The 23,543-nt window shown below is 35.9% G+C and overlaps 1 protein-coding gene across 1 annotated transcript; it reads right to left on the minus strand.

Moving 5' to 3' along the window:
- Nucleotides 1–16,384: 16,384 nt before the first annotated feature.
- On the minus strand, nucleotides 16,385–19,224 carry LOC117425959 (osteoclast stimulatory transmembrane protein-like). Its single transcript, XM_034905512.2, has 3 exons — nucleotides 19,120–19,224; nucleotides 17,666–18,671; nucleotides 16,385–17,159 (listed from the first exon to the last, which is right to left on the minus strand). The coding sequence occupies exons 1-3, from the start codon at nucleotides 19,140–19,142 to the stop codon at nucleotides 16,806–16,808; spliced, it is 1,383 nt and encodes a 460-aa protein (XP_034761403.2). The 5' UTR covers nucleotides 19,143–19,224; the 3' UTR covers nucleotides 16,385–16,805.
- Between the last annotated feature and the right edge of the window lie 4,319 nt (nucleotides 19,225–23,543).

The raw sequence follows: 23,543 nt of genomic DNA on the forward strand, positions 1-23,543 counted from the left end.
ATGACATACCAAAGGCATGCAAGTATACATGATAAAATAGCTTTTTAATGTCATCACTTTTCAGGAGGAATGAAGCATTATTTCAATGAGCTGTAAGGGTACCAACAAATTTGAGCACGTCTGTATTTATATTCAAGTGCATAAATGTATCAATGATTCAATTAGTCGGTGCCCAATAAGACAAAACAAGGAAACCGAGTGGAGAAGCCAACATAACGCGATACAAATCAATTATAAAGTGGCAGACAACATAAAACGTGCACTGATCAAATCAATGAATAACATTATGAAAATAATAATAACATAACAAGTGTAAAATAAATGTAAACAGGGCATTCTTGACCCTGTTACAAACCTACGTTTTTTCTAGTGATCTCTAATCTGGCCAGACTCAAAGCTGACATCTCTTACCCGTTATTATTTATTGGTACAGAAGCACATACAGCTGTGTACATGTGTGCAAAGCAAGCATAGTGAAGTCACTCCAGTTATCTGGAATTAGTGATTTTATAAAATCGCTTAGCATGATGCAGGGGAGAAGTCCAGGTAATTTCCTTTTGAATTGATGATAGGGTTAGCTATCTCTAATTTAATCTGAAGGTTTTACACAGACCAAGCTAATTCACTTTTTTTTCCCCCCGCAAAAAGCACATTTGACATTGAGACCACAACATTCAGATAATTCAAGGAACTTTAATGAATTACTCTAAACAATGGCATCCAGGTAATCCCCCAATAAGGCTTGTCAAACAGATCTAAAACTATCTTTTGAATGTGTTGGAAAAGCAGAGAAGGCTGCATGTTTAAGATGCCAGAATAGCTTTGAGTTCAGTAACTGGTCAACAGGCACCTCTCATACAAATTAAACTAGTCGTAACCATCTGCTAGTATGTGCACCGTTTATTAAGATTTACGGCAGGCTGCGATGTTTCATGCAGATAATATGCTCTATTCATAGTTATCCAATAATCTCCCTGCTCTTTTATTTATTTATTTTTTGTTATTGTTAACTTTTATTCTTTTTATTTAGTGGAGAGTGTGGGTCGGTCTTTATCAAATTATTTATTTATTTATTTTTGTCCCTGCACCTCCACGTGGATGCTTCCGTTAAGACAATGATGTCTAATTAATTCATCTAAACAACCATTAACATAATTAAAATACACCAAAGCTGCTGATCTGATTGATATTAGCTTGTACTTAATGAATAGAGCATGAACATAAGAACATAAGACAGTTTACTATTATGGTCCCATTTGTTTCAGCCACTAGCTGCATGTACAGCTGGTTGTTACCAATTTGTGTAGGTGATTAATAATGCAAGAAAATCAATTACCTTAAAATCCACCAAAATGTGCACAGCACTCACAGCATCACTCAACACTGGTGAAAGGCATAAGCCAAAATATCCATTTCTAACATTACAGATACATTACATCAGCCCTGCTACAGATATCTTACAGTGAAATTCAGCAAGTCAAGCATGCTGTCCCTTTGTCTGAAGTAAAATGCTTCAGGAAACGTCCACGCTTCCAGTCGTCACATAACCCGAACCCTAACCTTGAATCCCACTTCTGTTGGGGCAGCGGCTCATGAGGTTCTTCCTATGCACATGTGTTCTTGCGCTTGTCAGTTTCAACAATAAGTCACTTCATGGGGGAATGTTATGTTTGCTGGTTGATTCTAGTAGTTTGTAAGGATGCCTGTGGATACACACAGATCTATTGCATTAATCTAGACAGGTTGAATTGTACACAGTAGGCAATTAGACATCTATTGTCATCCGTTTTTTGACTGAAGGTCAATATAAGACAATCATTTATAATGAACAGCGATGGCTGCCCTAGGGGGTGTTAATCTTTTAAAAAAAATAGTTTGGCAGCTCTAATTTGATTCAGGGGAAGGTATAAATGAAGCCTCTTTAACGGCTTTAAACACATTATACTGTGAGGCTCCAGAGGTGGGCAATCACAGCCCAGGAGAGTCATTCCGTTCCAGGTTTAACAGATTAAAAGGGAACAATCAGCTTTGGCCATGCTTATGTATGTATAACACCCCCCCGCCCCTCCCCTTTTTTTTAACATTTTTACCTAAAATGCTGAGGTAAAAAAAAAAATCAAACAAAACAAGCTGACACAAAAGGAAATGATCATCCCACAAGCACAGAACTAACGGGGTGGTTGCATTCTGTGTGTGTGCTGCAGCTTAACCCTGTGCTTTTATTGTAATTTGAGCAGCGCTTTGGGTTCCAAAGCTGATTAAAGTTCCAGAAGCACTGAAATTACATTTTATTTTTCTGGGAAACACCAGGGGAAAATAATCAATTGTTTTTCTTAATAGATACAAAAAAACAACAACACATAAAAGCCACAAAAAAAAATGCCCCCAAAAAACTAAAATATATAAAAACTATTTTAAAATGAATTCAGAAAGAAACACCACAATACCTAACTCACGTCTATATCTTTACATACTCAAAATAAATATTTGAGTTCTGTTCTTTATTAGTAATCCAGTCGGCCACAAGTCTAAAAAAAAAACCCACCTTAGTAGGCAAAATGTAGCAGGCCTCCAGAAATAGGTTCAATATGTTGGATAAAATGACTTGCCTTCAAATGTGTGAATATCAGAGGCAGTGTTCAGAGCATCTGCAGTATTTCTCAGTTAGTGCTGTGGCCCTGACCTTGTTCTGAATGATATATCAGTATGGCTTTAGGGTCACACAGAAAGAGGTCAGTGCTTTCAGTAATTGAAAAGGCTTGGGCAGTGACTGGGCTGATCTATAGTCAGCACTGTACCTTCTAGAAAAGCCTTGGTGTTAGTAGGTCGTTTCTTATCACTAGATTTTATTTTTTACTATCTTTTCTCTCCCAAGTAAATGGGAAACATGTTAGCTGTCTGTACCATATGTACATGTGTGTATAGATAAAATCATATAATCATTTTGCCTTTCATTTTCACCCTAAATGACATATTTCCATTAGCTAGCTATTTATTCAATTACTTTACTCAAAAGGTAAACCTAAAAGGTCAAATACCCACACAAAATAGTCAATAAACAATTTATACACACTCCCGTAAGTAATATGTTTCAATGGATGAAGTGGACCTTCAAGTAAGTACACTGTACAAGATACCTTATAGGTGTATAGTCTGCTAAATTGTTAAAGTACTAGCTTGTTAAAATAAATACATTTTTGTTATGTTTAATTCGTATCACATTTCCGCACTGCTTACAATGAATTATTATCTTTATATAATGATAATTTACAAAGGAATGTATTATTTTTATTCACATTACTTTTATCCGAGCCCCAACTTAAACATAATAATTACCAACTACAACTGTGTCATAATTGCAGATAATGCCCTTATTAATTACACTGTAATCGCTTGTCCAGTTATTATAAAGCATATGTCTCTAAATTATGTTAAAAGTAAATCTTTTCCCATTAAACTCAGTCATGAACGTTTATGGAAAGCAAGTGCATAATTACATTCAGTATGCATTTCAGCTAATTATAATAATAAAAAAATACGCAGTGTTATAAAAGCTCATTCGGAGTTGCACAATTATCTATGTTTCTTTTAATTATTTAGAGACATGTGAGATGTCTCTCTCCTCTGCAGGAATCTTCTTTCGCTATCAATCACTTTAACCAGCATATAGGTCAATAAATTAGTCTTTTGGTGCATTTGCCACTGCTTAAAGACACTGGGCTAGATTCTCAAAGCTATTTACTAATAAACAGCTTAGATACTATATTCAATTTAGGGTCCTGTGAGTAGTCTTAAGTAGTTTCATTTTGAATTGTTAATGACAATTTGGAGTAGACAGCTTTGAGAAACTGTCCCATTCATATCCTTGTTGAAGTTTGGGCTTGAAATACACTCTGAATCTTTGGGATCCACCTAATGTAACCCTTTCAAACTGATACATTTTGGTTCTAACCACAGCAAACCGCTCTAAGCTGTATGTACTGCATGGTCGCCTGGGACACAGCTTTCAAGCGGTATGTAAAGCAACGCAGTGAGAGGGAAAACAAAGTCGTGCCTAATGTACGTAAATCCCAATGTTACAGAATGAGTGTCTGCAAGCTGCGGGCAGATATCTTACAGGAGCAGCCCATTTCATTGTTTCTGGGAGATTGGGGAGCAGTATTCTAGCTGGTTTGCTGCAAACCTGTTACATTTTGCCATAGAAAGAAATAAAATCAATTGGAATACAACACAAAGGTAACTGATACTAGAAAAAAAAAAAAGCATGCTCGGAGATATGTCTCTTCTATTTAATGCCAAGCCTTATTAACTAAACCGGGTAATGAAATTTCACAGGGCAAGAAAGATTAGAAGTGTCTGGAAAAGGTAAAAGGGTAATTATTGCCATTTTACATGTCTAAATTGCACAGATAATGGTAATTAGGCTTCACTGGGATGAGAAGTGAACAGATTTGGTGCTTGCTGGTGTCTCTAAGAGGGTTCATTGTTTGCATAATGTTTTGGCATCCTTGCATTGGCTGCCTGTCTAGTCTAGGATTGATTTTAAAATTCTGCTGATTACCTATAAAGCTCTAAATGGATTTTCGCCATGTTATATAAAAGATTTAGTACACAGCTATATTCCTTCACTGAATTTGCAGTCAGTGGACTGGTCTTTTAATTATTCCAAAAACAAGGCTACATTCAACGGGTGACAGAGCATTCTGCAGTTCTGCACCAAGATTGTGGAAAGCTCTTTCTGGAGCGATCAAGGGCTCTGAGACTTTGGGTATTTTTAAATCACGTCTTAAAATATGCTTTTATACACTAGCATTTCCTAATTTACATATCTCTAACTTTTAGTATCTGCTATGTTTTTTTTGTTTGTTTTATTGAACTGTACAGTGCTTTGTGATAGCTGGACATGATAGGCGCTATAGAAAATAAAGATTATTATTATCTTGGGTTAGCTAAAACCATACATTTATTTACACAGCATGCAAATGTCAGAAGGTTCCTTTAAATTTTACTTATGCGGGGGACAGAACGATCTTTTGATGGTTTAGTTGACAAATCTTTTGGCTAATGCCTTTACTCTAAAATGTTTATCATATAGCTTTAGTGGTTTAATGATCGTCTATGGCATTTTGCAAAGATATTTTGAATGAATACCAGATAAATCAGTGGGTTAAACAACTCAAAGTGTTGAATCCATGTTCAATAATCTTGTTTTATATGCCTAAAAGTGTATACCTTATTGAAGTGTTTTTTGGGTTTTTTTTATCCACTAAACGGAAGTAACACGGATGCACCAGTTGAAATGTTTGAGTGTTTTCACTTACACTAATAAAAACCACAACATGCTACCTGTAAATATCCACCTGATGAAGCACACATACATACATCCTGTGGTGTACAAGGAGTTAATACTGAGTAACAAGCAAATCCATGGAGAAGATATCACAGAGCCTGGAGAAAATGCTGTCGGACAACCTCCCTGTTTACTTAGCAGACTTTATGTGTTGACTGAAGCATGAAATTCGTGGGCTGGTTAGATTGCCATTTATTCTTCACAAGGTCACAGTAAAAGTTTGTAGAGAGTAGGTTTTAATTAGCATCAAACTGTTAGGTTTACTTGAGACAAACTTATGGACGACTGGATTACTAATAAAGAATAGGACTCACAAATATGTGTTTTATTTCCCTGTAAAGGTTGTTGTTTGGTTGTTGACAATGCATTTTGAAAGTTTAATCCCATACTATCTCCAATGACCTGACTGAAATTAGAATGGTAGCCACAGTACTATACATCAGTATGCATCGTCTCTTGCAGCTTTCTGCATAAAAAACAATCCCAAGGGTTGAAATTGACCTTTGCTGGATGTTGATATGAAGCTCTTAGAATCGTGAAGAAAACTAAAATCGATACTGCTGGAAGGTCAATGGTTTGCAAACACGCGCTTTATCTTGTGTGGAATACAGTATAACATTTTAAATATGTGACCACTAACTGTTTGCAAATCCCCTACGTTTTATTCTCAATGGCATTTCCAGCTCCTGTGCAAAACTGTATCGCACTTTATTTTAAGCTGCACTTTTATTTAGTTGTTTTACCTGCTAAAGATCACTGACACGATAACACATTAACATTACATGTTGCCCAGTTTTGATTTTTAGGTAATAAGTAGTAACCAACTTAAAAACAAAATACAAAAGTATATAAATTTTATAAACTACTTTCTATTGACCAGCTGTAATAAAGTATAGAGTGCAGGCACCAGAATCATTTCTGTTGTGTTGGAGGAGTTTAAAATGGTTTAAAATGGGTGTTTGCTTTACATTTATTTACAGCTGTAGGATCTTCCTGTCAGTCTATGAGCTTGCTTTACTTTTGTGACAGACCCCCACCCCCACCCTCCCTCATTGTATAAGCATAGAAGGATTTAAGTGGACCAACCCTGGGCTGTCCAACTTTTTGTCTAAAAGAGTCTGATCACCAGGAAGTCCTTTAAAGAACCACACTGTAAAGACAAAACAAAAACACAAAAAAACACCAAACAATCACATGAAATGTATGTTCAATAAGTAAGTTTTATACACACTCCTCGTTTATTCTTACTTGCTTCTACCAAACATTCCGGAACCTCCAGCCTCCAACTCTAAATGAAGTTCAGTCCATTGAGCCATACATTGGACAGCCTTAACCGAAAGCCCTGTGTATTTCTTGGTTTGATTAATGCTGAACGACCTTTTGCAATAATGCAGAACAAACGACGGAGGTACTGTTAGAGAGGCTTGGTCCTTCTAGTCCATGGTCTTTTTGAAATGGTTTTTATCTTCAATTATTTTAACAAAGCATGGAACAGAAATTTAGAATAATACCGTGCCTTTCCATAAAGCGAGAAAGGAAATATCATTTATTATTATTATTATTATTATTATTATTATTATTATTATTATTATTGTTTTTCTTTAAAAAGAAAAACATATTTAACTTAAATGTTTTACTCTTACTATTAAGTGCCCTTAAAACCATTTAAATGTTAATGTCATGTTGAGCGAGGCCACTGCCTTATAATGGAGTCTATTTCTGTTTGTCCTTCAAATGCAGAGTTCTGAGTTAGTAAATTTCATTATAAGAGTTTGTAAAAGCTATAAAACAAATACAATATGAAACTGTAGGAGGTATTCCCGGTAAACTGATTAATTATTGTCAACCTGACTAATTAATAAGTAGAAATAAGTATAAACACACTATATTGGAATAATTGTGAAAGTGTTATAGCTCCAAGGAACGAGAGACCCAGGAGAGCACAGCAACTGTCAGGAAACAGAGATTGAGATTCCTGTGCTTTAATATTTCTGTAGTCAATAAACTGATATATTAATTGAACTTTACAGTACAATGCAATACAATAATTAAATAAATGAATAAGGTTAAAAAATATATATAGGAATGTAAAAGAGTCCATTAAACACACGCCAGCACCCCATTCCAAACACCTCCTTCCTTCAGCCCCTTCCCAACACCACTAACTGCACAGCCCAGCCTAGCAGGACTAAACTCTGCTAGTGCATGCTGGGAATGCTTCTAGGCCCATTTCCTCCTTTAGGCCTAAATGTTTATATTGTCTTTTTTATACTTTTCTGTGCTCAAATGCAGGTATGGCATGGAACTGCTGATGCAAACATTCAAGGGAGCTGAGGAATTTAAAAAAAAACATTTGAATTAAATCAACAGGGCAGGGTGACTTAAAGAACTTATTTAACATGTTATGCTCCATCCATGGCTGTTTGTTTGGTTGGAAGCAGTCAGTTTTCCGAAACAATCAGGATCACTTTCATTTGTTCACCCACAGTTAGAGCTAAAAGATCGATAATAGCAAGTATTTTGGGAAGTCATTGAAATGTGGAACAGTAGCTTCACTGTTACAATATAGTTCCTCATAAAATCCCCTGGATCAGCTTTGAGCACAAACAGATCTGTATTGCAATATGTTGCAAGCATCTTTGATTATGAAATCATTATTGGCTGTCACTTCTGTGATGTGTATTCATTTTTATTGGCATCTTGGGAAGTGAATAATCTGGATTACATAGTTGAGGAATATCATAACATTCACATTTAATTAAAATCTGCCAGAAAAATCGATAAGTGACTAATGCTGTATAACGCAGCAATTTTCAATCAGCAGATTCTGAGAGACAAAACTCCTGCAGAGTCCATAAACTCACTGTCATTTACCGTATAGTAAAGCCTAATAAATCAGAATTAAAGTATGGTAAAGCGAAGGCAAGCACAGGGATGAACAGTTAGCTCGCTAAAAACATAAAGCTAGAACAATCAACAGAATATTTAAAATCCACAGTGGACTTTTTATATGGCGCCATATAGAGGAGACAGAGAGGATCGTTCTAAAGTCAATAGGTAATGGAAGTCCTTAGATTATATTTTGAGCCACCATGTTTTGTATAAGTCAAAGAACAATACTGTAACTTAACCACCACCAGATGTACTTGAAAATAATAATAAAAAAGGACATCATGAATCAAGGAGGCTGCCGTAGTACTCACAGACCTGCTGTGTAGTGCCTCTCCCTGGGCACTTTTATTAGAGACACAAGTCCAGAAACAACAGTCAGAGCATAGACCTGATTCCCCACTCTTTCCTATGGTGGAGAGCTTGACCAGAGTTAATACAGACACACTCCCTTTAGCCTTAATGCATTAATTAGTCGCAGTTAGTTTATTACATTTTTGGAATCTCAAACCAGAGCTTTGTTTGTTATAAAGAGTGTTGTCCTCACTCTTAAACATGCTGTATTTTGTAGGAAATGCCTTGCTAAAGCCTTGGTGTACATTGAATCTGTTTTGAGGCATGTACTGGCTCATCTGCCTGTCCTAAACAAAATATGATTGTACAACTTCTTATGAAATACCGTATCCTTTTCTAAATACAGGGTATCTTCACAAAGTAGTGTTCCAACCCCCGTGCTTTTAATTAGCTAGTGTGCCTTCTGTACCATACGCTATAAAAACAAATACTTAGCTGTGTCTTTCCAGGCAATATGACAAGGTCAAAAAGTGTCATTGTACTTCAGGTGATGCATGCTGATGTTGCCTCTCTACTCCTTATGAGTGTTGCTGTGCATGGGCAGTGATCTTGTTGGTCAATCTCATTTTGTTTTTGATGTTCTGTAGAACCGATGCATCTGACAGCGACATCTCAACAGCTTACTTCGGTCCTATAACGTCTTTTGATGAAGAGCAAGTCATATTTTATTTCAGCTTTGTCAAGTTTATAGAAAGCAAACAGTGCAAGTTCATTCTCACAAGCTCGGATCTATACCAGTCAGTTTCAATCATTTCTTTTTGTTTTTCAGACAGATGGAGTGGGGTATTGGTTAACTTGCTGTGATAATTGGTGCAGTTGTGAATGGGAAATAAAGCCAGACTGGAATCTGACTGCTGCCTACGTTGTATTTGTTTGGGGAACTGACTGGGAGGAGAAGTTGGCTTCTGACTAGCTGTTTGCCTCACAGATTTAAAAAGGGGGCCTATTTGGGAAATTGTATCTACATAATCATTTGCATTTGGATAATCATTTGCAATTTTTCAGTACCATTAGGCTCAGTTTAAAATGGCCTCAAAGACACGTACATGTAAACTGTATAAATAAGCTGTTCAGATCCTTTTCAAGTGGAGGCTCATCTGCATTTTGCTTCGAATGGCAGTATTAAATGTTGTTATGATGCAAATAACTGCCCACCACCAGCAGAATTGTACTGTTTCTCATTACTTTTTCATATGTCTTAAAATGTTACACTGTTGGAAAATATGATCTGACCCAAAATATTTTTTTTTCCAGAGCATCAGGCTGTGCTTGCATATTTATATGGGCAGCAGTGTGGAGTAGTGGTTAGGGCTCTGGACTCCTGACCAGAGGGTTGTGGGTTCAATCCCCGGTGGGGACACTGCTGCTGTGCCCTTGAGCAAGGTACTTTACCTAGATTGCTCCAGTAAAAACCCAACTGTATAAATGGGTAATTGTATGTAAAAATAATGTGATATCTTGTAAGTCGCCCTGGATAAGGGCGTCTGCTAAGAAATAAATAATAATAATAATTTACAAAAGAATTACAGGACTGTTTTAAAAATTAATTTTATAGCTCTTAGTAATATAATTACCTAATCCAAAACTGTGACAAAAAACGAATAAATCAGCTGAAAAGTTATTTTCAATGACCCTGTCTGAGGGTCAAACACAATAACCTGTGTTTGTATTTGAATAGCATTTTGCAGTATTTACAGTAGCAGCAGTCTTTTTCTAGGTAGCCTCACCTTTAGTGACATTAATGCATAACCAGCCCAGCACATTCAATCAGGAGGGAAACATTCACAGGGGCTGAACAGTACTTTCATTACTATATGGGAAGGGAACAACCTGTACTCTGCAATGTACAACAGAAAGCCACACAGTTCAAGCACACTACAGTTCAAATCAAACCCTGATAGATAACCAGCAAGTGATTCGGTTCGTCAGCACCTAACAGCTCAAGTGGGCTTAGCCACAGAACCAGAAATTCACAAGGACAGTCTAACTACATAGTATTGGTCTCAATTTGCAACACCTGCAGCTGCAATCTCAAAGAAGCTACTCTACTTCATACTTATTTTTAAGTCGCTTTTTCTGAATCCTTGGCCATTCTTGACTATTTTTTGTTGCTATTTTTTACCCGCTCCCCCCCTGCACAGAGATCCTGGCACAATATTATACTGTATGTTCATGCGTCATTTGCAGGGTGCCATCTTGTGCATTTTGGGTAGGGTGGACTGCAAAGCTAAACTATCCGAGACCACAGATAACCGGTGTGTATTGGCTCCTATCAGTATAATACCATGGATTACCAGTATGTTGCAATATTAAAGTGGTACTACCATAGGACTGTTCTTCCATTATAACTAACCCTGTGCTCCCATTTCCCAATCCACTACTTTGCTTTGTATTTCCATTGCATTGTCATTGAAGATATTTTGGTACATTTGTTCTCATAGTGGCTTCTCATAATTTTACTTTATGAAGTACAATAAATACACATTTTAATATTAATATGCTTTTTCACTGTATGCATTTTAGCATATCTCTATAAAGAGTTGTAACAAATATTTTTAGTATTTTGTGTCATTTGGGAGGAGAAGCTCAAAAATGTCTTTGTCATGCAGCAACGTGACAGTATGACAACCACACACTTTTTTTTTTTTTTAGCAACCCTTGAGCATTTATACAATCAGGATGCTTTTCAAAATCTCCAAGTGTAAGCCTAGAGCCCTGGTTCTCAATTGAGAGCAATTAGAAAATAAATATAATTCTTCTGAGTAATACCAAAAGACTGGAAGTCTCCAAAGCTGCAGTCTAGAAAATAGCTCTACCAGTTTGGAAAGATTACAAGAGACAGATGGACTGCAGGGATTTCTTGAACAAAACAGAAAGAGCTCTTAATGTTTGATTTCATTTGCATTTTTAGTACTCATCACCTGCTTGCTTTTCTTTTTGTGCATTCTAGTCATTAAACTGACAGGGGATCGGTATGAGCTGATCAGTGGGCAATTAACAACACGCAACTGCAATAATACCCTTTAAGATGAAAACAGAAAAGAAAATGTTGCATAATTATTGATGCTATTATTGGAATTATATTGTTTATGTTTTTTCAACAAAATTTAGCCTCATTTCACTGCAATAGGGTGCTGTGGATTGTTGAATAGCACATGAGGAAAACCCCTCTGACATAATTACTTTTCCTCTATAATATAATTATATGCCAGTTGATGCTTTAAGTAATAATTATAGGTGTCCCCCTGTGAATAATCTGTCCCTTTGCTTCACCATCCTGACAGGAGTATTATTTAATGGACCAAATTCATGCTTTAATGATAATAGAAGAGGAACTCCCATATCCGTTGTAAATGTGCAGCACGCAGAATGCAAACATCTGCACTTTCCTTTGAACCACATATAAAATACATTACTAGAGTGGCCTTCTATCATTTAAGAAACATTGCGAAAGTTAGATCATTCTTGTCCTTGGATGATGCAAAGAAATTAGTACATGCTTTTATTTTTTCTAGGTTAGATAACTGTAACGCTTTATTCTCTGGACTTACAAGTGATGCTATATCACGTCTACAGCTAGTGCAAAATGCTGCTGCTAGAATGCTAACTAGAATAAAAAAGGGCTCACATTACACCTGTGTTGTCATCATTGCATTGGCTTCCTGTGCATTACAGAATTGATTTTAAAATTCCTTATCTGCCTGAACACACTCTAAGATCTGCAAATGCCAGCCTTTTATGTATTCTGAGGGTGAATGGTAAAAGGATGGGAGAGGCTGCTTTCTGTTTTAATGCCCCCACACTCTGGAACTCCTTACCCCCTTTTATCAGAAATTCACCTTCAATTGCACTCTTCAAATCTCGATTAAAAATAGACCTTTTTAATTTAGCTTTTCCATAACATTTTTAAGTTTTATTGTTGTTTTTAATAACTTTACTCTTTTCTTACTGTTTATTATTGTATTTTTTTCTTCTGTATGTAAAGCACTTTGAATTGTATTGTAGATGAATTGTGCTATATAAATAAAGGTTTATTATTATTATTGTTATTATCTCTTGAGCCAGGCTTGTACAGTGATTCGCAAGTACAGTGATTCACTTTGAGGATACAAAATGGTGCTGTCTTGCTTTGAAATGATCTTCCTTTGTGTTTGCAGTTTGAATTAAATTATTTGGTGTGGTTTGGCAACATTAGTGTGCATTTAATACAGTATATACCAGTACTAAAACAGCCTTTTCACAAAAACTGAAGGCTGGTCTGGAAGTCATTAAAGAGCTTTAAATGACATGTTACTGTTCTGTTGCCATGTTATGATGTTTTCTATCTGTTTGCTATCATCATTGAAGATTCTCTGCACCAAGGTGAATAAGTTCAGAAGCAGCTCAAGTTGCAAGATGTTTTCACCACACAAAGATGAGACTTTTATTATTTGAGCTCATCCTGTGAAAATGGTATCACTAAAAACACCTTTTTCATAGCCATATGTAATGCAGGCTGAATCAGCAAGTGTCTGTATATTTGCCTCAAACTAGATCTCATGGTCTCAAGACACTGTTCCTGAAAAAGTGACTTTGTGTTCCCTCAGTTTAAGACATTAAGTCAAAAATATATAATTACACTTTCTTTACTTATATCTGATTCATATTGTCCCTTTATTTTCATGTCCCTTAAATGAAGGTGCATTTTCAACACAACTAAATAAGGTGAAGTGTAAAATCCAGGACATTATTTCCTATTAATATGCCCCTTTTGAGATGATCTTGTTGCATTTAAAGACCAGAAATTTTAGTTAATGACGAGAATGTTTTTTCGCCCACTCATAGCCACGAGAGTCCCTAGCAGTGACCTCCTAGACATGGACAAAGGGGAATTGCACACAGGGGAGTTCACATGCATGTCTGTTATGACAGGGGGCCTGTCGGGATCCAGCCTCCAGTGACTTGGCAGCTTTCTCCCAGATGACTGCAGGACATTTTCTAGATGACAAGGTGCCAATGCACTGGCCACAGCATGTCATGCATTAGATCAATGGACATGTGCAAGACATGCTCTGCCTCGGGAAATAAATGTGTTCCATACTCATAATAAAGGCCCTTTTAAGCGCCTAAAATATGCTTGATATTTACGTGATTTGATCTAAGGTTAAAGTGCATTCCTTGCCAGAAGGTGGTGTCATGAACTAATAATAAGTTACATTAAATTCAGGGTTCTGTGTTTTTTGCTCCCTCATGCACCAACACTGATGGTCCGACTGACTTGCAGGATCACATTCATTTAGATTTTATGCAATACCCATCAGACTGAATGAATAATAAGAATACGAATAATATAAAAGTTCCCTTATGCTTATCTGAAGTCTCAGATACTGTCATTAATCACAGCTGTACTTGTTAACATGTTTTGCATATCTGTGATACCTAAATGTCTGGGGTAGAGAATGTGTATATGTGTATTTTTTTTTATCATGAATTGCATGCTTCTCACATCGACCCTAAACTAGATTTACAGCAGACAGTAAACAGGATGTAAGAGACCTCAAAGGAAACAGTCACTTCACAGCAAAACGTTAAAAAATGAAAATAAATAGATTGTAATGCAAGCACTGGAAGTTTAGGTGAAAACAGTGCCTCGTTTCTTCACACTTATCTAAACCCATTTTGAAGAACACAACACCATGACTATGCTTTGTGTTTGCGTGTTTAGAAAGAGACATTTAAAACATTTTAAATATCACTTTTGAGAATCCTTGTGACAGAGTGAATGTCCTGTAGCTACCAAAGCTGCTGCTAAAAGTAGTTTGCTTAGAAAAACAAGTCCTTTACCAGGTCTCGAAGGATCATTCAAAAACGCTTTTCAACCACGCTGGTCACATCTTGCCAGTGAATATACAAAAGAAAACACATCGAGTGTACACATGTATCCAAAAAAACAAACAAACATGCAAGTAATACTAGAAGGAAAACGATATACTCTTGACGCTGAACTGTAGATTCCACCATTCACTATAGACCCAGGGTACGTTTAAAATCAAGCTTTATGGTACAACAGGTTGTGCTATATCAACTGAATCGACAAATCTGTCAAAAACGTATGTTAAGATATCTAAACACTTAATTTAAATGCCTTTAACCAAGTTTGAACAGTGAAAAGCATGTTCTGTATATTTGTATTGTTATTATTATTATTTTTTTTAAAAATAATCCTCTCATGTTCAGTTATAGAACACCACATAATCAAAATAAAAATTGTCTTCAAAGACAGGTCTTTAATTGGTATTTCACTTTAGTAAAGAAAATGTGTACAGCTTATCTTCAAACTGAGGCTTTTTAACAGCAGCTTATCAGTCATGCAACAGGTCTGAACTTAAGAAAAACTAACCACAGCCTGAATACAACAAACCACATGCAGTGTGAAATTACAGTTTTAAGCTTATCTAAACATGACATGCATCTACCTATTAATAACAATCATAATTAAATGAATAGTTAGTCAACTGATCTCTGTAACCTTTACACAAATAGTAATGTTGTGGACCAGAATCATCTTTTTTCATTATTGTTTATATCTTAACAGACACCCTTACCCAGGGAGACTTACAATTGTTACAAGATATCACATTATTTTTTACATACAATTACATTATTTATTTTACACATTATTTTTTTTACATACAATTACCCATTTATACAGTTGGGTTTTTACTGGAGCAATCTTGGTAAAGTACCTTGCTCAAGGGTACAGCAGCAGTGTCCCCCACCTGGGATTGAACCCACAACCCTCCAGTCAAGAGTCCAAAGCCCTAACCACTCCACACTGCTTTTCATGCTTTTGGAGTGAGTACTCAAATCAGAAAGTGTGAGTGGTACAAACATATTTAAGCAAAGTATGTCACACGTATTTGGGATTGAGCAAGTACCCTGAAAAAAAGTTTATCACAGTACATTTGCACAGTAACATGCTTATATCAGAAAGGAGAATCCACAATTGATGCAGAATGACCATTTATTGATTTCCAGAAAAGAAAACATACAGATGTATAAAAACTTTTGTCCCATGGCCTTGTCCATAGGAACTCGCTAGCTGCCCCTATGCCAGCAGAATATGTGATAACTAAAAAAAAGTATTTAACTAACTAACGAATGCCAGCGGGCAGAAGTGGCTTCGAGCCACCTTCCCCTAAACAAAGCCGCTGCAAGTTGGAGGCAAGGGAGTGGGGACCAGACAGTATAAAAAACTACAGGCGGGCGTAGACAAACAGGGCTTTTACAGGGCTGATGATTACATTATTGATTTATGCGTGGATTCTCTTATTCAGAAAGTTTCCAAAGTATGCATTTTTCCATTGTTTACAATGGTCTGCCATGTTTGTTTGTTTTTTATAAATGCTTTACCATACCTCTTTGGGCTTTACAATGCTTTCCTAAACTTTGCCATGCTTTCCATATTTTTAAATAAGGCACACCTTTATAAGGGTAATCATGCAAACTGCAGTCTCTGAAGGTACTGTATAAAAGATCTCCCTGCTCTCTCGACGCAGCTGCTTTTTCCCAGCACAAAACACACCACAGACAATATGTTTTCTAAAAGTGTCATAAAAATGTCTATATTTGTATTCCTGCTTTATGGCTTGTCTTCAGCATATAATTTTAATTTGAATGTGGTTTATTAAATAGATTTTTTTTAATTGTTAAATTCAGTGGTGTTTATTGCACATATAAATATACACAAAACACAAACAATAGCAAATGGCAACAGCCAAGTAAAATAATAATAATAATAATAATGTAACAGTGTAACCTTAATATACCAATAAAAAAAATGCTGCTTTTGTAAAAGTGCCTTAATGGTTTACATCTTTTTTTTTTTTGTTACTTCCTCAAATTATGTTACCCCTTTTGGTTCATCAGACATGTCTGGGTTTTGCATCTCATCACAGATATTTTCTTATTTGCTGCAAATAATTAAATTGATTACATTACTGTCAACTTTGAAAAGGGCTCTGGTCAGAAAGTTTAACAACCTGGTGACAGAAAACCCACAGAAAGACATTTTGTTTAAGGGAAAGAATATACTTAATTCCAGTCTCTCAGTGTGAGGCTGATCATTTTTCTAATCTATTTATAAACGGACAAACATTTTTCATCTTTGGTACTAAAAATGCATTTGACACAACAAAAACAAAAACTACATTTTGTAACAGAACTGCTGTGTTCATTCCATTTCCTTTTCTATGATCTTCTGAAACAGGTAGTTCACTCTCTCCTCTTCCCGTTGCTTGTAAAAGCTGGCTGAAATCTTTCTGCGTGCACGTCTGGCATAAACCTCCCCGACCAGCATGACAAAGGCAACAAGGTGCAGGACTCCAACCGTGACAGCTATGGAGCTGTGTGGTGGAGAGAGTTTCTTTAAGCAGTTTTCACTGAGAAGGGGGATGCCGAACTCGTAGTTTTTATCCATGTGTGTTTCTGTAGGGATTTGAGCCTTGGAACCGTCTCCTCCAAAAAAATTGACAGCATCGTTAAAAAAGTTGTTAACTTCATTCACACCTCGTACTCCAATCTTAACCTGTAAAATATATTAAGACTTTTTAGGGTTTTTTTTGTATGCTCCCAACCTTGATAAGCAATGATATCCACCCAAATAGATTTTCTTAAAAAAAAAAAAAAAAAAAAGCATAACACAAATATGTAAAATATTGAGAGTTTCTAGTTTGGTTCCAGTTTGCAGTAGACTTAATAGTTGATTGACCTCAGATCTGAACCACACCATTATGATAAAATGCAATCTGAAAACAGATAGGGAAACTGAAATAAAAAAACAGATTAATTGTAATATTATTTTATTATAGAAATTATTGTATTCTTCAAATAATGAAATTACAAAAAAATGAACATTATAATTGCCCCTATATGTTTTCCAAAGGTGTATTGCACACACACACACACACACACACACACACACACATATATGTTTAACCATACACATATTTTGGAGGCTGTCTGCATTATAAATAAAACATAAAAACACAGACAAACAAAAAATGTATATATTTCAAAATGTGCTTTACTTACTGACAGCTTGGCTGAAATAGAAAAATCTACTTCTGGAAAGTCATGTGCCCATTCTAGGATATTCCCCAGGAGGAAGAAGACAAAGTGATCAAGTCCTATTATTACTGCAGCGATCACCCCATAGACAGCTAGGATCACTATACCACGCAGGGCTCTCAAGACCTCATGACGAGACATTCTTAAACCAGTCGACTTGACTAGCTTTTTATCATAGGATAGCAGGGCATCAGTCCTCCCGTGCTCCTCAGCTAAGCTACGCAGTTTCTCTGTAACATACAAGTTGTCGTATTTTATGTCTGTCAGATAGCCTATTAAATACCACACAGACCCTGCCAGCAAATACAAGAGGAGCAATCCAGCAACAACCTTTTTTATCACCTCCAACGATGTTCTCAGAATCAATTCAACTGAGTGGAATTCTTGTTTCACTCCTTCAGAAATGACGTCGAGCTTTTTGTTAATCTCAGAAATATTAATATTTCCCTTAAAGTTCAAATTATTTTGAGCTTTTTGTATGGCAGGTATGTTTTGAAAGAACTTGTTAAAATCACTTATAGCAGAATTCAAAATGATGGTGGAATTTAAAGTTTTTTCAGTTGTTGTTTGGGTTGAACATTTTATTATGTCGAATATGGTTTTAATGTTGGTGACAATGTTTGGGATACAATGTAAGACTAGCAACATCATGGCTGTTGAAATAATCAGCTTTCGGCCTTGCTTGGTACCCAGGGAAGGTATTATCATGGTAAACATACACCGAACAGGATGCACAAGAAACAGAATGAAAAGACACACAGAAGCATACATCCCTGCCACAACACAAGATGCCTGGTATTTGTATTTTAAAGTGAGATACATCCATGTAAACAGAAGCCCTCCAGTTAACACTGCAATGAACAAGCACTGTAGGAGAAGAGCAAGACACTCCAGTGCGCTGCGGGGAGCTGGTTTGGAATAGACAGACCACAGAAACTTGAAGGTCTTCTGAGCTTTCTCAAGAAGGGACCTGAACAAGAAAAAGGAAGCGTGTATTACTCTTACTCTTATTGTATTACTTGTATTGTAACACTTGAAATGTATTTGCTTACGATTGTAAGTCGCCCTGGATAAGGGCGTCTGCTAATAAATAAATAATAATAATAATAATTACCAATTCCGTTAAAACAAAATTTGTGAGATTTGAAAAAAAAAAAAAAAAGAAATCAAAGGGAGGTTTGGATATAAATTGATGCCAAAAAAAGTTCTTAAATAAAACGAGTGAGTCCTTGACATGTCTGCATTTGATATTTTAAGGTTTAAAACTTGATTACTTATTTAGTAAACGTATAACAATCACATTGCATGATTTCAATGTTAACATAGATATTTCTATTCTGTATGTGTGCCTTGTTTCATACATCATTTTAGGTTAACTGAGCCAAACCATTTGTGTAAATAAAATGAATTGTACAAACCAGAAACTGCGAACTCGCTCCATTCCTCAGCTAGCAGAGGCAAACTTCAAGAAGAAAGGCTTTTGGTAGCTTAACGTTTTTGCAGTTCCCTGTTTGTTTTTACAGAATAACTTCAAATGTAAAAGGAGGAGCCAAAACAACCCAAATATATATTCAAAATGAGATTGGAGGGCAAGGTGGGAACTGAATGATCATGCTGTGCTGTGGTTTGAAAAGAAAAAAAAAAAACATGTTGATTTGTGCAACTCTGTGCAATATTTTTACATTGTGTTGTATTATAGTGGTATGCTATGGTATTTTCCTCTAGAATAACAGAATATGGTTCTCCACAGACACATATTCTTTTCTACTGACTTTTTTTCACTTAAAAATAGGCACACTATTACACTGTAGCTGCGCTGTATGTATTTTTTATATACATTACAGCAATATGATCAGGAAAATAACTGTGTTGTTAATGTTAAGTGTACAAAGTAAAACTTAGCAAAAGGGAACTAGCACTAAGTTATGTACCTGTATTCCATACACTTTGTATATATTTTTAATGAGAAGAGTGTGCTGGTAACGACACCAGCATGCTGGTAATAACAATAATATGATCAATTAGTATTATGTACTTTTAAAAGATTCTTGTGAATTATGCTAATTACATTTTAAATTTTAAAATACACTTGTTTAATATATTTTATATGTATTTTTTTAAATGTTATTTTAAAGGTAAATGGGACCAAAGTCATCTGCTCAAAGTCTGATCCTGTGAAATAACAGGAGCATTTTAAAAAGAAAAAGAAAGATACCTAAAGAGAAAGAAGAAGGTTAAAGAATATCGAACAGTTATCAAAAAAAAGGAACCAAAACACAAAAGACGACAATGGAATAAAGAAGTACAAAACTCCACCAGTGTCACCACAAGATGATCTGCCTGCCCATCAAGAAGCTGGGGGAAGTGAAGAAAATGTAAAAATATAAGAAGAGATGACAGAGAATGGCAGCAAGATTCAGAAACACCACTTCTCCAAAAACAAAAGCTACCCAGCAGTTTAGATCTAACCCTGACACGATCAGGAGAGTTTTTCTTTTCCACAATGCCCTTGTTTCTGAGTTACGTGAAAAAATATTGGCAAACTAAATCAGAAAAAGAAAGGCAAGTCGCTTCAAAGATCATCAGTGGGAAGATCTTGAAGAAATAAAAGCTAAGCAGCAAGCCTCAGAATAGTTTATTCTATCAATTCTGTTTTTAAAACATTAAAATGTGCATTACTAACATTATAGATAATTGTACTTTTTGTTCTTCTACAAATTCCAATTTTAGTAAAACATTTTATTTCATTTTATAAAATTTTATGTTAAAGGTGATTATATATTTTTTCAATTAATTTACAACTTGTTCTTTGAACTACAGCACCTACATACATTTGGTTGTACAAATAAACAATAAGTTTGCATAGTAGAAGTTTGTGTGTCATTACCAGAACACTCTTGTCATTACCAAAACAGCAGTGTCATTAGCAGCAGTGATTATATATATATATATATAACCGCTGGTTAGTGGATACAGAGAGCCGAGCAAGCCAAAGCAAGGCCTGGTTTTCCCCTTGAAGCTGTGGTTTCGCTTTGAAGACAAATGGGGTTTATTTGATGTTGATTAACAATAGGGAGAGCATGGGGAATTACAAAGTGTATTAACACATACAATAAAAAGCACACTGACCAGTATAACTGTGAATATTAATTCAGGCGGTCACAAAACTAATGTGTGGAAAACAACAACATATTGTGGTTTAAATTAACAGAAAATATTACTACTCTCCAACAAATAGGCATGTTGTTTTAAACAAGATAGAGGGTTTTGTTTGTCAGTGTAGGTTGGTTGAATTATTACTTTTTTTAGTAAAATAGTTATGACATAATTGCATGTACATTTCAGCAGCAATTTGATTAGCTCACATATTTTACTATTGCTACATATAAAGTACATCTACAGTTGTAAAACTGTTTTGAATGAAAGTCGTTTTTGACTATGTATGTGAGTGCACTGTAGTTGTATCTTATTTGCATGGTGGAGATGTGTTGCATTTGTATTGTAGTTATTTGTGCGTAACTTTTATTGTTAACTGATAATTGCCAGGAATGCTGTTTAAAAGTATGATTGAAGTCGGGACCATCTTGGCAGTGAGACATTGTACTCAGGTTGGCTTCAAAGAATGAATGTCTCCCTCCACACCGGACCCTTTACAAATTCATCAGATTCCTATGATTCCCCCAAAAGGCTGAACATGTCCTGGGTAAAAGATAACAATGCAATCTTCCACCACGTCTGTCTCAATCGAACTGAGCACTGTCCAACAAAACTCTACTTTCAATTGCTCTTGTAATGAATATAGTACAGAGGATACAGTGTATTCAGCTCATACAAAAGCACCTTTATCTTAAAACAACAGGCTCTCCAGGATAATAAATTAGAGTCAATGAGAAAGTGAAACTAAAAGCCAGCATCTTTCTCGTTCTTATTAATACAGGTCAGTACATCTTAATTATATGGGTCAGTTTAAATGTAAGTAAACTGCGAGATAATAATAAACTAAAGCAACTGAACTTAAAGCCTGCATCCTCCTCGTTCCTAATATACTGTTGCATGGACTTGACTGATGTGTACTCACTACTAATAAAGTGCCCAGAAAGCGCATGCACATGAGTATATAAACTGTAAGCCTCCACCATAAGGTAAACGCTAACAAGCAATTTAAAAAACACAGTGGATGTTTGAGAAGAGCCAGAAATTAAGAAAATCCACCTGACAGCCAAAGGAAAATGCTAGAAGAAAAGAAAAGACTCCTCACGCTCAGTGAAGCAGCTTTGAATCAGGTGACAGGTCATTGCAACAGATCAGATAGAAAACAGTAGGCATTAGTTATATTTTTTATCATAATTTACAATAGATTATGACAACAATAGCATCTGGTTCTTAACACAAGTGGCTATGACACCACGTGTCAACGGTAAGCACACTCAGAAAGATAAGAAGATTGCCCCTATGGTTCTATACACACCTATCACAGACATTCCCATCTATTAAAGTGCTTGTAGCTCACACTATCATTGTTCACATCCATTTGCTACATAAGTCTTAAATGTGCAGTTTGGAAAGAAACCCATGTTGTAGAAAACATATCTGGTACTTCACCTACTCAATCGTTGGAAGTCTGTAACTACACTACTCTTTTCTAACTTAAGTCTTAAGAAGTCTGATACTGCTTCACTTAACTCAGCTGGGTCTTCTGGATCGAAGAATGTTATTGGCTGAAAGCTTGTCAGTCAATAGGGGAAGCTGTTGGTTGGCTAAAGACAGCAAAGAAGGCATTAAAGGGATGGGGAGAATTTCACTCTTCACATGATAAGGCAAAGGAACATGCAATCCTGCCTGAGCATGGTATGCAAACAGACATGTCTTTTACCAAGTGTAGTACCCGATAGGTTTTAAAAAGAAAATATTTTACTATAGCACGTAGTTCTTTCAAAACTAAACTACTGTCTAAACAACCTTAATTTAATTGCATTAAATCTGTACTAGTCTCCAGTAAGGAACCATTACATTTGTGTTCCTTTTCCAGAATCACGCTGGTCACCAGTTCACCAGTAGTTGCTTGTAGTTTTAACAGAGAGTAAAAACAAACAATATATATATATATATATATATATATATATATATATATATATATATATATATATATATATATATATGCATTAAACTTTTCTAAACTCAAACCAACAACAGCTTCAAACTGTTTCAAAATGTAAAAGACCAACATGTAGTCCATAGTGCTCTCTTGTGGCAGGGAAATGCAGTTCCCACAGAGAAAGAGAAAAATCAAGCTTAAAAAGTCTTAACACACACACAGTTATTCTTATTTTGTACTTTTGAGTGTATCAGTTTCCCTCTCTGACTTGTAGAAGCTGTTACTTGTTGCATGGATTAAGAGCTCTTCAGTTTGTCTTTGCATTTTACAAGCATCTGGTTATAAGTAACACATAAAACAAATAGAGTCTCAAAAGACCAAAACCAGAACAAGCTCTCCAGACTCGACTGAAATGTCAGTCAGATTTTTATTACATGAGAGGAGCTGTTATTTACTTCATGCTAATATTGGACTCGGCGTTCGCCAAAAGAAAAGATAGTAGTACTGGGAACCAACCAAGACGTAGCTTTGCTATAAAATGAGTCTTCAGCGTTTTTCCTCCTCCAGGTAGTGTGAATTTCCTGTTGGCTTGGTGTTGACGGCTGAAGTGTAGTGCTGGCTCCAGGGATCAACCAAAGTGCGGCCTCCTTAGCGCCTCAGCATGGCACCCGTCTGGAATGGGCTGGGTGGGGCACTGCGCAGATCTGTGTTTTGTCGACCAGCACCTAAGTTGCCTCCTTTTTCTAA

This window comes from Acipenser ruthenus, chromosome 18 (genome assembly GCF_902713425.1).
Source record: "Acipenser ruthenus chromosome 18, fAciRut3.2 maternal haplotype, whole genome shotgun sequence".
Taxonomy (NCBI): Eukaryota; Metazoa; Chordata; class Actinopteri; order Acipenseriformes; family Acipenseridae; genus Acipenser; species Acipenser ruthenus.

Bases quoted from the DNA above. Each gene is read 5' to 3' on its own strand.
- LOC117425959 (XM_034905512.2), bottom strand. From the start codon at position 19,142: ATGGAGCGAGTTCGCAGTTTCTG. The intron at 18,672-19,119 runs GTTTGTACAATT...TTTCTTGTTCAG, and splicing joins GAGCGAGTTCGCAGTTTCTG to GTCCCTTCTTGAGAAAGCTC. The intron at 17,160-17,665 runs GTAAGTAAAGCA...TATATTTTACAG, and splicing joins CTATTTCAGCCAAGCTGTCA to GTTAAGATTGGAGTACGAGG.